Here is a 13,944-nt window from a genome sequence, read left to right as displayed (position 1 = left end):
TTCATGGATGCTAATATTTTATTGAATTCTACATTCAATCTATTTGTTCTGCTTAGTTTTCAGCAAAATGCAAGTAATAATATATTTATGAGTAGATATTTTAGTTTTCTGCAGAAGGTCATCGTTGCTTAATCCACAAATCAAGAACCACAATAATTCTTAACATGTAGGACATTATGGTGATTGGCCATTCCTCGAAACATCTACGTAACTTACCCTTGCTTGGGAACATAGGTAGTGATGAGGGCTGATCGACCCGAAAGTGGAACCGCATTGGAAGGAACTTTGCTCCTAATGGTAAAAAAAGAAACAAACATACAATCAACGGAATTGACTCTTGTTGCGCAACACTTACTTGACGGCAATGTCCGGTACGCGGTAATTCTCACTGCTGAGAACGACGGTTAACTCATCCGCAATACCCACCACCTGACTAAAGTCTGCCTCGACCTGCTGTTCAGCTAAATTCAGTGCGACGAAATAGCCTGGATTACCGGATTTTTGCCTGTTTATGAAAACGAAAATAAATCCATGAGATCGTGTTTCTCTAAGCAATGTTTCGTCAACAATGAGGATTAGTAGGTGTAAATAATGCTTACCATTCTCTGTTTGGGTTAGTATTCAAGTGAAGACGTTTACAGTGAGTGCATGATAAATTTGTTAGCAATAGACAAAATGAAAATGATTATTTTTATTAGCAGGTTTCGCTCAAACTGGAGCAAACAGAACTTACCGGGTATAACCAACGGAAGTTGCGTTGGCATCATTGTAAATGGCAAAAGTTCCGTGCTGATAGGACGGCGAAGCCCGATACTTTTCAAGATGTTCCATCAACACAAGACTTCCATTACCAGCGGTAAGAACATCCAGTGGGACTACCGGAACTCCCGGAAGTAGGAACATAAATACATTGTACTCAGAGGCGGCAATCTGGGACATTGAGCTCTTATCGTAAGGCCACTGTATCCACGGCTTGCCACTTTCCGCGGATGCGTACTTGTTGATCTCGCCGAAAGTTTTGCGGATATCATCACGAATCAACTTCGCAGACTCGGATCCCAACGGTTGGCGCAGAACACTTTCAACATTTCCAAACTCAGGCAGATCTACTCCTAGTTTACCGCCGACCGAGAATACTTCCGGACGAGTGATGTCCTCGCTAACTGACAAAAAGCCTTCTCCGCTGGTGGCATTCTTGACATCCATTGTCAATTCGTGCAGCAGAGCTCCCAATCCGTCCTGGTAGGTCGTATGTGCGTGCGTCCAGAATCCATAGTCTGTGTGTGAAAGAGTCTTATCTTCAACCTCGGCGTTCACGTCGTTTTTACCATCGCGGTCAACGATAAAGTGCTTCGCGTTAGCCAGTCGGAATCCTCGGACGCCCAGTTGGACCAAATGTCTCAGCGTCGTTTTGAGCTTATCCTTTGCGATGGGATCGTTCAGCTGCAAATCAATCCGATCGGCTCCGAACTGGGCGAGGACAAATTGTTGCGAAGCGACTTCCTTCCAGGCGGAACCACCACCGGTAACGGCTAGCCAGTTCGTCGGTGTTGATCCGGATTCCTTCCAAACGAAAGCTGAGCGCGAGGGAGAGCCAGGACTGGCTAGGGCGTCCTTGAACAGCTGATCGTCCTTGGTGACAAAGTTGGGGGTGAGATCCAGGATTACCTTGATGTCGTTTACGCTGTAAAAAGGAAAAGGAAACGAAACGATTAGGGGAGTTGTTTAATTGCTAATCTGTCCGAATATCAGAAAGTGGGAGCCGATAAATGGCTTTCAAAAGGAGGTAGTGAGACTGGCGATTTTCTAGAGTTAAACAAACAATTACCATGCCAATTTGATGGTAAATAATACCGATGAAACAGAACCTGTTCTCGACTGAAAAAAGATCAAGAAACCAGTTTGAAATAATGTGCGCCGTCATATGGCTAGTCTACACGAAGACATTACTAAAATCCCCCACTGCAAAGCACAGACATCTTACTCAATTGAGTGGAATTTATTCAATTAAACGCTTTCTATAGTCACAGCGAAATATCATTCCCCATACCTCCTATTGACCGCACGATCAAACTCTCAACACAAAAGAGAAACGAGAAAAAGTCGTTCGTGAAGAAACTTATACTATGTAGGATAGTACTCACTTGAACGTTCCAACCAGTTCCTTAATTTTGTTCTCCACCGAAGCCGTATTAACCAAATAAGTCTCATCCGCTGACAGCTCGTAGATGACCCCCTTCGCACCGTACCGTTTCACCGTCTCCGCTTGGTTCTTGTAGTCACGCTCGTCGATTTGCACAAGCGGTCCTTCCTGCCACCATTTCAGCGCAACTGGGGCGGCACACTTGGGCGCATCCATAATAATGTAGATGGCTCCGGCCAACATGGCGATCCAAAGACCCCAGAACAGAACGAATAGAAACCAGCGCAAACGGATCCAGAACGGATCATTAGCGAACTTCATTAGCTCTTCCTTGGTCATGCCGGAGAAGGTTTGCTGCGAGCGGGGCGCGAACAGATAATTCAACCGTTAAACATCGATTACCCGGCAGTCAACCCATGGTCAACCATTTTTATAGACAACTGCCATCGCGGGTTGGCACATTCAATTAGTACAAACATGCTAATTGCTGACACTTACCTGACGTTCCACTTCCAAATCGATCCGAGCGTCGCCATTCTGCTCGGAGATAAATTTCACTTCGACCTCCTTCTGGGCAAGTTTGTCTTTATCCGTGGCCGCATCACCGGCTCCGTTACCGTTGAGCATCCGTTCATCCTCACCATCCTTGTAGTTGCCGTTTTCGCGTACCATGGTGGCACCTGTTGAGTGAATAGAAGACCTGCTTGTTAGATGAGGGTAATATTTGGTTGGAAGCGGACCCCCGAGTTTGGTCGGTCGTTTCTCGACAAGGAGCTAATATTAAATGTGGCGAGGTGCGTGCGCTGTGTGCAAAATGACCGAACTCAATTCTGACTCTCGTTTTATAGTGTTTGTGATTTGTGTTTGGGTTTCAGAGGGAATTGGGCTATGTTTGTTGGTGTTGGTTTTGGAAACAAGTGATTTATGTTTCGGTTATCACCAATGTATCTATTTACTGATTATTGATAATGGAGTGTGTAGGTTCGGAGTTTACTGTATTATCATCGCATTGCAGACAGTAGATACTGAACACAAACACATCTTTTGTGTGTTCTGTATTCCTTAAATGTGTGTCTTGTTCAGACTGAAAAAGTTCCGAGACTAATTATCGTTCAAAATGTTCTTATGTTCATTTTCAATTTAAGAATGGTGGAAGCAGAGAAGATAAATTAAGTTAGAACGTTGTTTTCCAAAAAGTAATATAAATCTAGAGAAAATTTTCAATAGGACGTAAGTAACATTGAGAGCCTCTCTTTGTTTACTTTCTCTTTCGTTTATTACGACGTCATTACAACACTTTGCACTAATTTTCCAGTACATATCGAAAGCCGACGGTTTTTACTGGAATATTATGCAAAGAGTAGAGTAGTAAATGTTGAAATGGCCGAGTAATGAACAGAAGAGAAAGACCCCAAAGAGAATCTCTCATTGTTACTTACGTCCTATTGAAAATTTTCTCTAGAAATATTCAAACAAATCACCATTCAGTTCAAGTAGCTTGACAACATTTCACGCACGGCCTGTAACTCGGTTGCTAACCGATCATATTGTGCTGACTGCTGTAATTCTCGCATTCATTCAAATTTTTACTTGAACGCCAATTCTCTTTTAACTGATTCGACTAGCTTTCGTACTCTTCGAGAGCGTGGTGCTCCTCGTGACTCGTATCTTGACCAAATGGTTTGTAACCACCCAGTCTCCAAGGGTTGAAACGTTTTATCTAAGTATTTTCACACTGCTTTCACGTATATTGTACAAGACGTGTGACTTGTTGGATTTTAGTGTCTAACTAGCGCATACTTGGTGCTGGTTTGGCGTTATCTAACTAGTATTAAGTTGATGTGAGTTACTGACAAGGAGAATCCGAAACACTTGTGACCGGTGTTTCGTTGGTCACAATAAATCCGTGGTCACTGGGTCAGCTTAATATAGACCCCTAGAAATTTTGTTATGTTTGTAAATATTGTCAGTAAATGTCTAAAAAGTGAAATAAATATCATAGCCTCCGTGTTTACATGTTCGGTTGGTGCCCGGCAGTATATATTCATTCATTTATTTATTTATTTATTTGCTTGTTATTTATTTATTTCCCTGTTATTTCTTTATTTATTTACGTGTTATTTATTTATTTATTCCATATTGATTTATTTACACTATTTATTTACTCCATTGTTTATATTATGTGTCAAATAGTTTATTTACATTTTTTTGTTCATTTGTTTATTTGGTCAAAAGTAAAATTATACAATGTAAAGGTTATGCATGCAACCACTATGATCTAAAAATTCAAATAAACTTTTAATCGGGGCACCAACCCATACATGTTTGTAAACAATGTTTTTTCCCTGCTGCGCTATATACAAGAAGAGGTCATCGATCGAGAGTGGAGATGGTTTCCGGGGGCACGGGGGAATAAAAAGGGCTTCCCGCGTCGAAAACGAGATCAGTTAAAAAAGTTTGGTTCGAGGAGTGAAGACCCGCGGTAGCATAGTCCCTTTGTTGCACTGGGATAGTTTAGTAGAGCTTGATGTCTGAAGTAGAGAAGATCCTACGGAGGTGGAAAGTCCACACAAACTAGAGCAACGTGAAGGACAGGAATCTGAACTTCAGGAGGAGTTTGATCCGGAGTTTTACGATCCGGAAGAAGAAGAAGGGGCAGTCGGTGGACAGCAGCATACTCCGAAGCGAAGCACGCGTGGAGCTCTTCCGAAGCGGTTTGACGATTATGAGGTGAATGTAGCTATAGCAGTTGAAGGTGAACCCGAAACTTATGAAGAGGCAGTGAATAGTTCCGAGCAAGATCTGTGGAAAGCCGCTATGACTGAAGAATTTGATTCATTGATGCGGAATGAGACGTGGTCTTTGGTTCAGCTACCGGCCGGTCGCATTCCTATCGGCTGCAAATGGATCATTAAGAAAAAAGAGGACAGTTCCGGAAACGTTTCACGGTTCAAAGCACGTCTTGTAGCCCAGGGCTTTTCGCAGCGCTTCGGCGTTGATTACGACGCTGTATTCGCTCCTGTTGCTAGTCAGACAACGTTGGGGATTCTGTTGACGGTAGCTGGATACAAGAAGATGGTTGTACGTCATCTAGACGTGAAGTGAGCGTATCTCCACGGGCAACTACAGGACGAAATCTATATGCAGCAGCCCAAGGGATTCATCATTGAAGGGCAAGAGAAACTTGTTTGCCAGCTGAAACGTAGTCTGTATGGCCTAAAACAGGCTGCGAGGATTTGTAACACTATCAGTGAGTTGCTGAAGGAATTGGGTTTCAATAAGTCAAGAACGGATCCCTGCTTATACGTCAAACAGTCGTCAGGAGGAGGTCTTGTCTACCTAATGTTGTATGTCGATGACATGATCGTTGCCGGTATGACCGAAAAGGAAGTTACTGCTGTTAAAAGTGCGCTGCAGAAAAAGCTAACCCTGTCGTCGTTGGGAAAGATTGGTCACTTTCTCGGTATCCGTGTTACGAAGGACAAGAACGGTTTTTATTGTCTCGATCAAGAAACCTGTATCAAAAGAGTTGCATTGCGATTCGGTTTCGATCAAGCCAAAGGTTCCTGCGTGCCGATCGACGTTGGCTACTACAGGAGCCGGGAAGGAAGTAAAGAGCTTCCAGACAATGTCCGTTACCGAAGTCTTGCGGGAGCACTTCTCTACGTCGCAGTCAATACCCGTCTCGACGTAGCAGCGAGTGTGGTGCTATTGTGCAGGAAGATCAGTCAGCCGACAGAAGTAGACTGGGGTGAACTGAAGCTGGTAAGTACCTAATGAAGATAAGTAGCAGTAAGCTGCGGCTGTATGCAGACCGTGCTAAACAATTATGCTTGACCGGATACTGTGATGCTGATTGGAGCGGTGACATGACCGATCGCAAGTCCAATACAGGATATCTGTTCTATCTTGGTAGGGCATCAGTTAGTTGGGCCAGTCGAAAACAGTCCAGCGTTTCGCTTTCCAGCATGGAAGCGGAATATGTCGCAGTGTCTGAAGCGTGCAAAGAACTCATTTGGTTACGGCGGCTTTTGAGTGAGATGGGAATAAAACAGTCCGGTCCGTCCGTCGTTTTTGAGGACAACAGAAGCTGTATCGATATTGTCGAGGTGGAGCGTGTTTCGCGTAGGTCGAAGCCCGTATGTTCTACACGAAGGATATGTGCGAGAAAGGATTAGTGAAACTACAATTCTGTCCTTCGGAGAACATGACGGCTGACATCCTCACAAAGCCATTGGGTCCAGCGAAACAGAAAAGGTTTGCGGAAGCCATGGGGCTGATGGAAATACCGAGCTGGACCAGAGGTAGAAAAAAATATTGAGGAGGAGAGTTGACAGTCTACAAGTGGGGGCAATATATTTACCCGGCGCCACTACGCTGCAACCAGTTCAGCAGTGAGTGCAAACAAAACAAAGCAAAATCCATTCCGTGTAAAACAGTCCGAATAATAAAACACGTTTGCTAACAGTCGGTACGAGTTGTATCTTCTTTCACAGATACCGTGAGTTCCCCGAGTTGATTCCGTCTACGATCGGTGCTGGCCTGTCCACTTCGCTACCTGTTGGGTGTCCGCCGGTTTATCCCACACAAAACACTCTGCTGGGGTTGTGAATGTTTCAGTGCCAATTGAAGACTGTTTTTTCAATAGGTCCAATCTGCAAAAGAGAGCCTCTCTTTGTTTACTTTCTCTTCCGCGAATTACTCTGTCACCTTCCTGATTTCCCGTCAACTGTATGCATAATAAGCTAGTAAAAACCTTGGGTTTTCGAAACATACTGATAAATGTTTAAAAAGTTTTATGGTTTCACGGTTATAATCAAAAGAGAAAGCGAAAAAAGAGGGCTCTCATTTGCACATTGGACCTAATAAAAAAAAGTCTTCGATTCTACTTTGAAACTCCTAAGACTCAAATTATGTATGGATTTTCAATACGACGCATTAAAAGTTGGTAGTACTGGCCTCTCAAACAGGCCATTGTGATTGACTTTGAACAAACTGTTCTACCTACGATTCGCGAGGTAGAACAGTTACTGAAAATGAACATGATGCTTAAATTACCGGAAGTCCCACAAGTACAATTACACCACATGTGCAGTACAATTCCGATAAAATCTCAATAAGTTCGATGAGCGAGGCAGAACAATGTGCAACATTTCGTCGAACATAACAGCGTTAGAATCAAGATCCCCGTAAATATGGACGACGACTAAGTCGAAGTGTGGTACCACTACCTGGCACCAAAATACGGAGAGTAAGTTATGTAAGATAGTCGGAGAAACTCCTTCTCCAGTATTTTCAACGGGGTACGTGTGGTGAGACTGAAGCTGATAAAACCTATTCCTTTCTACGTGATCATCTACATGCAAACGACGACAGAAAAGGCAAACCACCCAGCAGCAGCTAATCTTTCCCGCGGCATAAAGGATTTTCACGCGCCATAGTAAGTAGCGCGCACAAGATTCGAACAACTAACAAAAATATTCTATATCTTACATACATTTTGTGAATATATGAAACACCCACGGCTCAGTAAAATTAACGCATTGAGCCGCGTCGTGCCAATTAAAATAATGAAAAAGAATCGATTTTCTAGGATTCTGCTTCCATGTTGTAAGAAGCAACTGTAAACAGGAGTTCCCAAGTCAAGGGGCACCGATACCTGAATGGCATGCGGGGTTTAAAATAAGCTAGTCGCGCACAAAGTGACATTGGTCTTATTCTTGCAGCGTCCAGCAAATCTCTGACATAGTGGGAGTTTGTAGCTTCGCAAATCGTGGGATTAAAATGATGGTCATGTCTCTAATACCCATTTCGTTATAGGCGATAATAAGCCAACGTGCAAGGTATTCTCTAGTTGCTGTACAATAAGTGCTGGCCATTAAATGTGTAGCGCTCTGATTGACAATGGTTGGAATTTCACAAATTAATGAATTAATTGCGTCAATGTGGCGCCGGTTTACACTTATCTAGCTAACATTGAGTTGGTGACGAGGAAAACCCGAAACACTAAAAAATCAAACAAGCATCAACGTGCAGCAACTATGAATATATCCCATCTTATACAGGAAGGAAACGCTTCCAAAGCTTTAGTTCAAGAACCCTGTTTCCATAAAGAAAAGCTCCACATTGAAAATCATCCAATATTTGCACGATATGGCTGGGAAGAGATGCCAGATATAACTCTCTGCTCCGACAGAATTACGCATGAGTTAGCAAAGTGACTCGTACTCAGCAACCTCGAGACCTTTGCGAAGAAGGCTTAGAGAATAGGTGTTCTGGGTATTTTCCAACGATTGTATCTCCAAGTGACTTGGGTGAGGTCGTGGACAATACAAATTCGCTCATAGTAGCAGTATACCAAGAAGTATATCCACTTTGAGTTTCTTTGGTACAATGCCGATCTTGCTAGGCTCAAAAAGTTATGTAGAAGAGCTGGGAATCACAGACGCTGAAACGGGCTGGAGGCAGGTCATCTCGCACAGCTTACTGAAATGCCCTGCGATCCTGTGCGTGAAGTGGTTGGAAAAGCCTATGCTTAAATGTCTTAAAATCAATTCGAAAAACACGTTTTTAAAAGCAATGTCAATAAAAACTCCCAAACTTTCTCGTGAATACCGTCTTAATATTGCTGGGCTCTGTAACAGGCTGTGTGTGGAGCGACAACTTGAAGAATGCGTAGTTTTTTATACCGTCGGTGCTTTTTTGGAGGGATGAGCCGATACAAGTGGCCATTGTCGTGAAATAAGATTGAACCAATCCCATCTGGTAAAAGAATTTATTTTTGCTCTGACAGTTAGGCTGCCCCAACAGCACTTAGTTCGGCAGCTTCGTAATTAGTAATTGCATGTCGAACTCAAGTCGAAGAGCTAAGCATTTCAAATGCTATCTACCTTTCATTCCGGTATTACTGGAAATAAATTGGCGGACGAATTGGCTAGAGCGGGCACTGTGACTGACTTCGATTGATCCAGAACCAGTTTTACCACTGCCGATTAGCTGGATAAAGCACAAGATTCGCATATAGTTTGATATAGTTTGCAAACTTGCGTTCAAGCAAAAGCTTCTGCCCAATGTGAGTCCGAATTGGTCAAAGAATTCGTTGCCATTTCCCAAGCCCAATTGGAGTATCCTAGACAAGGTACTGAATGGAAATTGCAAACTATTCACATCACATGGCCGCTATTCAGCGTGCTGAATATTATTCGGGTGATCTTTGTGTATCCGATTACGGAAGTTCATCTGATTTGATATGTCACTACCCTGCAGTAATGTGATTGCGTATCCGTATTTTTGGTTCTCCATATATAGACTAAACTTAATACAGGGAACAAGGATATGTTTTTGCCCTTAACCTAGTGAGGTTATAAGTTTTATCAGTAGGGTTCATTGGTCCATCGAGAGTGCAGAATCAAGGTTGTCTACGGTTTTGTGTTGTGATTGTATTGTGTTTCCATTTTCCTACCCTTTTCTATCACCTCCCTTTCCTTTCCAATCAGGAAAATGACGAGATGGCATGACAAATCTCTGAATAGTATGGGGAACGTGCCAATCAAGCCAATATATTCTAATTCCTAATTCATACCTGAGTATTCGAATAATATTAGCATTTCTAGTCAAATGACTAAAATTATTAGCACACATTAGTTGGGTTTGTTTTATATCCCAGATGCTAAGTGAATTTAGATGTGGTAAATAATCAGGGCTATTAACAAATAAACGAAAATCGAATATTTTTCAGCTGGCTAATGTCGTTTATGCTTGAGGCGAAATTGGTTAAAATTCTATAGATTTGCTAATTTTGGCAAAATAATGGACTTTACTGAAAATCAGCTAATCAAAAATTGCAAAGCTAAACTCTTATCAAATCTTGTTTTGCTGGAAAATTTTAGTAAAATTTTTTGCTGAAACAAAATACAAAAAATTGGAGTGTGTTCCACCAGCGATAATTCTAATCTAGTGTTCTTTATCTACTCGTAATCTTAACGTTAGATCACAACCTTATCTCAGTTGTTGGTCGAACTGGAAACGAACGAGCAAGCTGAAGAAGCATAAATCATCCTTATCATACTTGTGTTGAATAAGATAAGGAAGCAAAATATTTTTGGTCAAGTTGGACCCTCTGTTCTCTGTGGTTTGGTCATTTACTGTTTTTAGATAAATTTGTGAATGCGAATATAGGGGTACGTTATCGGGAAAACATTATTTTCTGTGTATTGTTGGCAGCAAATATAAATGCCAGCATGTTAATCGATACTTGTTCGATTCAATAATTTTACATATTTGAAATAATGTTTATCAACATTATACGTATATAATGTCTATTACGCAAGTTAAGATTATTGCCAATTTAGTCGTTCAAACAAGTAAAAACGCACAACCAAAAAGAACGTCCTTGAAAATCATTTGCGTCATGGTCCGTTTATTTTTTCGTCTTCTTTTTTCGCCTAAGTTTACTGAACTCAATTTTGGCTGTTCTGTAGTATAATTCAAGACACTGATATTCACAGAGTAAACCATCTTTGGCGGTTACGGTAGATGTACGAGATAAGGATGATGATAAAACAGATGAAATCAAAATATGATTTCACAGCAGTCTGATTTGGACTTGCATCATTGGCAGCCACAAGTAAAAACGTTCGTCAAAAGAAGAAAATGTCTCTTAACTTTGATAAAAAAGAATTTGTTCAAATTCAACGCAGTATTAAAATGTTCCGTTTCGTCTACTCTTGATTTTATAATAATTCTGTCAGTCTGTAATATTCATAATACTGAATTAAGATAACATTAACTATACCAGGGAGCTTTCATGTGTATTCCATTTCTCCAAAATCACATCCAGTTTTGACTAGTCTTGTTGATATTTCTAATTACCCTTATTTTAGGGTTAGGGTCGAATTCAGACAAAATATACTGTAATTTCCTCCTTTTAATCACCACTACTCATGATAACTACGAACACGAGATTAGTTCAAAAATGAAAAAAACTCATTTGGTTCCGTCCGCTTTCGAACGAATTTCGTATTTGTCATAAACAAAAAAAACAGGTTCACCCAGAGTTCATGTGTAGAATGAGATTGATTGAATCGCATTTTTATTTTTTCCTCCCAACCATGATTTGGTAAATTCTGCTCATTCTCATTTGCTGCCCGAACCAATATCTGAGAGCTGAATTATCTGGCTGAATTTAATTGCAATATGAACGATTGGATCGGTTTACCTTATGAATTTAAAAGCACTGTAGTCATTTTGATCGTTTTCTCAATCACATCTAACTATACTTCTGATTAATCCTGTATCTACCCACTTTTCCTCTGCTTTTTCGCCTTCTCAAATTCAATGTTTGCGTTCCTTCGCTTCAAAGCGACGAATAACTCCACGCATGCTGGGACGGATGTGCGATTGAGACCAGCAACTTCCATTGATAGTAAGAGCCACACGAACAAACATTATTCCGGGCATCTCGAAATTTTGCATTCACTTCATTGTTATCGCATTCCCTTTTGAACTTTCCCACAAAAACTACACCACATTCATATAGTGCGTTCGAACATGATGTCCAACTTGAACTTGATTTCGTCATCCATTTTGATTTTTTTTTCTTGCATAGTCACGCGGCGCTGATGGAATTCGATCACTTTTCTACTGATAAATGTTGCCTACTTGGATTCGGCATCAGTATTGTCAAATAGTAAAATAACAACACGCAAATTACTTACCACTTGCGTCCGGTTCGGGAATAACTGCGTTGGCCTGATCGAGCTCCGATTCCGATAGTTTTTTGTACGATTCCTTCGGTTCTAGCTCCTGCTTTGTTTTCTCGGTGGCGACTGACTGAAGTCTGGCTGCTTCGATATCTAGCTTCGTACTATTCCTATTCGCTTCATCCATAGTGTTCGTTGGTTGGTTGGTTTTGGTTCGTTCGTACAACACCTACCACAAGGGATTTAATCTCCTATACCTGTGTATCGATATGTAAGTTGTTTTTTTCTCGTTATTATTAGAACGGTGCGTATTGGGTTTGCTTGTAGCTCGGGAACCTAGCAGTGGCCGTGATGGGGTTGCTCGCTCGCTCGCTCGTGTTAGTAGTCGTGGCAGCTTGCCTTCGGTTCGGTTCGATGAAACAAATCAACCACTAGCCCGACTAGTAGTCGGCGTGCACTTCAGCAATCAAGGTGGATGCGGGTGGATCGATTTTATCAAAGCTTCACTCTTTAGTCGTCGTCGCACAGCACACAGTAGACTGACCAAGGGCTAAAGGACGAATGTTGGCGCTTTCGCAATGTGAAGTTGATAAGGGCGGGGTTGCGCAGATGACGTTTTTCGGGTAGGATGAACCACAAAATGAACTCTTTTCTTTGCTCTGATTTGGAAACGTCAGAGAAGAAAGATCGTCAGACTCAGCGGAATCCATTCCTCATTTTTGATTGTGCTGAGTAACGGATTTGGATCGAACGCTAAGTTTTTTTTCGTTCAATAACTGTATTTTTTTTTCTTTGGAATTTCGTACGTTCAATAGACAGCATGTAAAGAACAACGATCATCATTAGTTGAATGGCTCGCGTCCAAACAGGAAATGGAAAAATCTTCCGCATTTCCAAATTAACATTGTTATTTTCCTCTAAGGAGAAAAATTAGGTGAACACCAAAATTTCTCATTAGGGCGAAAATTTTTGGTGAACCAGTTTTTGTACGTGAAGGGCACAAATTCTAGCTTAATAAAGTCGTGGGTGCGTTTCGACTTCGTCTCATCAGAAACCGACACTAACTTATTGTCGGAATAGATTAGCGCTGGCTTAACGCTAAATTCTTAAAACGAAAACACTCGATTGAAACACAAAGAGTGTTTTCGTTTTAGGGATTTAGCGTGAAGCTGGCGCTAATCTATTCCGACAATAAGTTAGTATCCGTTTTTTGATGAGACGAAGCGAAACGCACCCATGACTTTAATTAACATTGTTTTTATTGTTAAAATATACTACATTTCAATTAGTAGTTCGAGGAGGTTACCCTGGCATTACCTAGCGTCCAAAAGGGGGTAAACCAAAATTCACACGCCCTTTCCTTATCTTTCGTTTTAGAGTTATGGTGTCTTTGGCAAAGTTGTTGTATGGCATCTAGCGCTTTATTTGATCATTTCATATTAGTTTGAAATTCAGTCAATAGGGCGACGCTGTTATCAACTTTTTAATGGAACTAGATAGAAAGATGGTGTCTACGACAAAGTTGTATGACAGGTTATTATAAGTATATCTTCTAAAGATACTAAATTTGTAGGTCCTATGAGTTTTGAAATATGGCGCATTTTTGAAAAAATAATCTATGAAATGCTCTATCTCGAAACATACAGGACCTACAAAGTTTGCATGTTTAGAAGATATATTTAAAATAATGGGACCCACAACTTTCTCTAAGACACCACATTTCTATCTAGCTTTATTAAAAAGTTGATGAAAGCGCCGCCCTAGCGACTAAATTTCGAATGATTCAACAAAATAAAGCGCTAGGTGCCGCGGACACCACAACTCTATAACAAAAGATAAAACTTGATACCACGTTTTTAAATTTTCCAACCACAGTGTACCGTTTTTCCCTTGATCTCTATTGCTTGATAAATTTTCAATGTAGAGACATGACACTTTCACTGGAATTTTCGAAAAATTACACTAAATAATATACATTCGAGCAAGAAATATATATTAGATAGAAAATAGCCATACATAGCAAGTATGGGAGCGGCACTCACCTTCAGAAACGACCGTTTGGGCCGAAACGTCAACGTACAATGTAATCCAACTAAAACG

The 13,944-nt window shown here is 41.2% G+C and overlaps 1 protein-coding gene across 2 annotated transcripts; it reads right to left on the bottom strand.

Moving 5' to 3' along the window:
- LOC131683015 (neutral and basic amino acid transport protein rBAT) lies at nucleotides 1-12,410 on the bottom strand. Of its 2 annotated transcripts, XM_058964853.1 has the most exons (7): nucleotides 12,244-12,410; nucleotides 11,860-12,101; nucleotides 2,642-2,823; nucleotides 2,145-2,497; nucleotides 734-1,684; nucleotides 356-505; nucleotides 1-291 (listed from the first exon to the last, which is right to left on the bottom strand). In XM_058964853.1, exons 2-7 carry the CDS (start codon nucleotides 12,029-12,031, stop codon nucleotides 213-215), a joined length of 1,887 nt encoding a protein of 628 aa, XP_058820836.1. In that variant the 5' UTR covers nucleotides 12,032-12,101; nucleotides 12,244-12,410; the 3' UTR covers nucleotides 1-212. The 2 variants fall into 2 exon arrangements, with proteins under 2 accessions (XP_058820836.1, XP_058820830.1); XM_058964847.1 differs by having other exon boundaries at nucleotides 11,860-12,410.
- Nucleotides 12,411-13,944: the final 1,534 nt, after the last annotated feature.

Source organism: Topomyia yanbarensis, chromosome 1 (genome assembly GCF_030247195.1).
Source record: "Topomyia yanbarensis strain Yona2022 chromosome 1, ASM3024719v1, whole genome shotgun sequence".
NCBI lineage: Eukaryota > Metazoa > Arthropoda > Insecta > Diptera > Culicidae > Topomyia > Topomyia yanbarensis.
The sequence above is the reverse complement of the archived record's forward strand: the minus strand, read 5'-3'. Positions and strand labels throughout refer to the sequence as shown.

Coding starts and splice junctions, on each gene's coding strand:
- LOC131683015 (XM_058964847.1), bottom strand. CDS start 12,031: ATGGATGAAGCGAATAGGAATAGTACGAAGCTAGATATCGAAGCAGCC. Junction 506..733: donor ACTTCCGTTGGTTATACCCG/GTAAGTTCTGTT, acceptor TTTCATAAACAG/GCAAAAATCCGGTAATCCAG. Junction 292..355: donor GTACCGGACATTGCCGTCAA/GTAAGTGTTGCG, acceptor TTTTACCATTAG/GAGCAAAGTTCCTTCCAATG.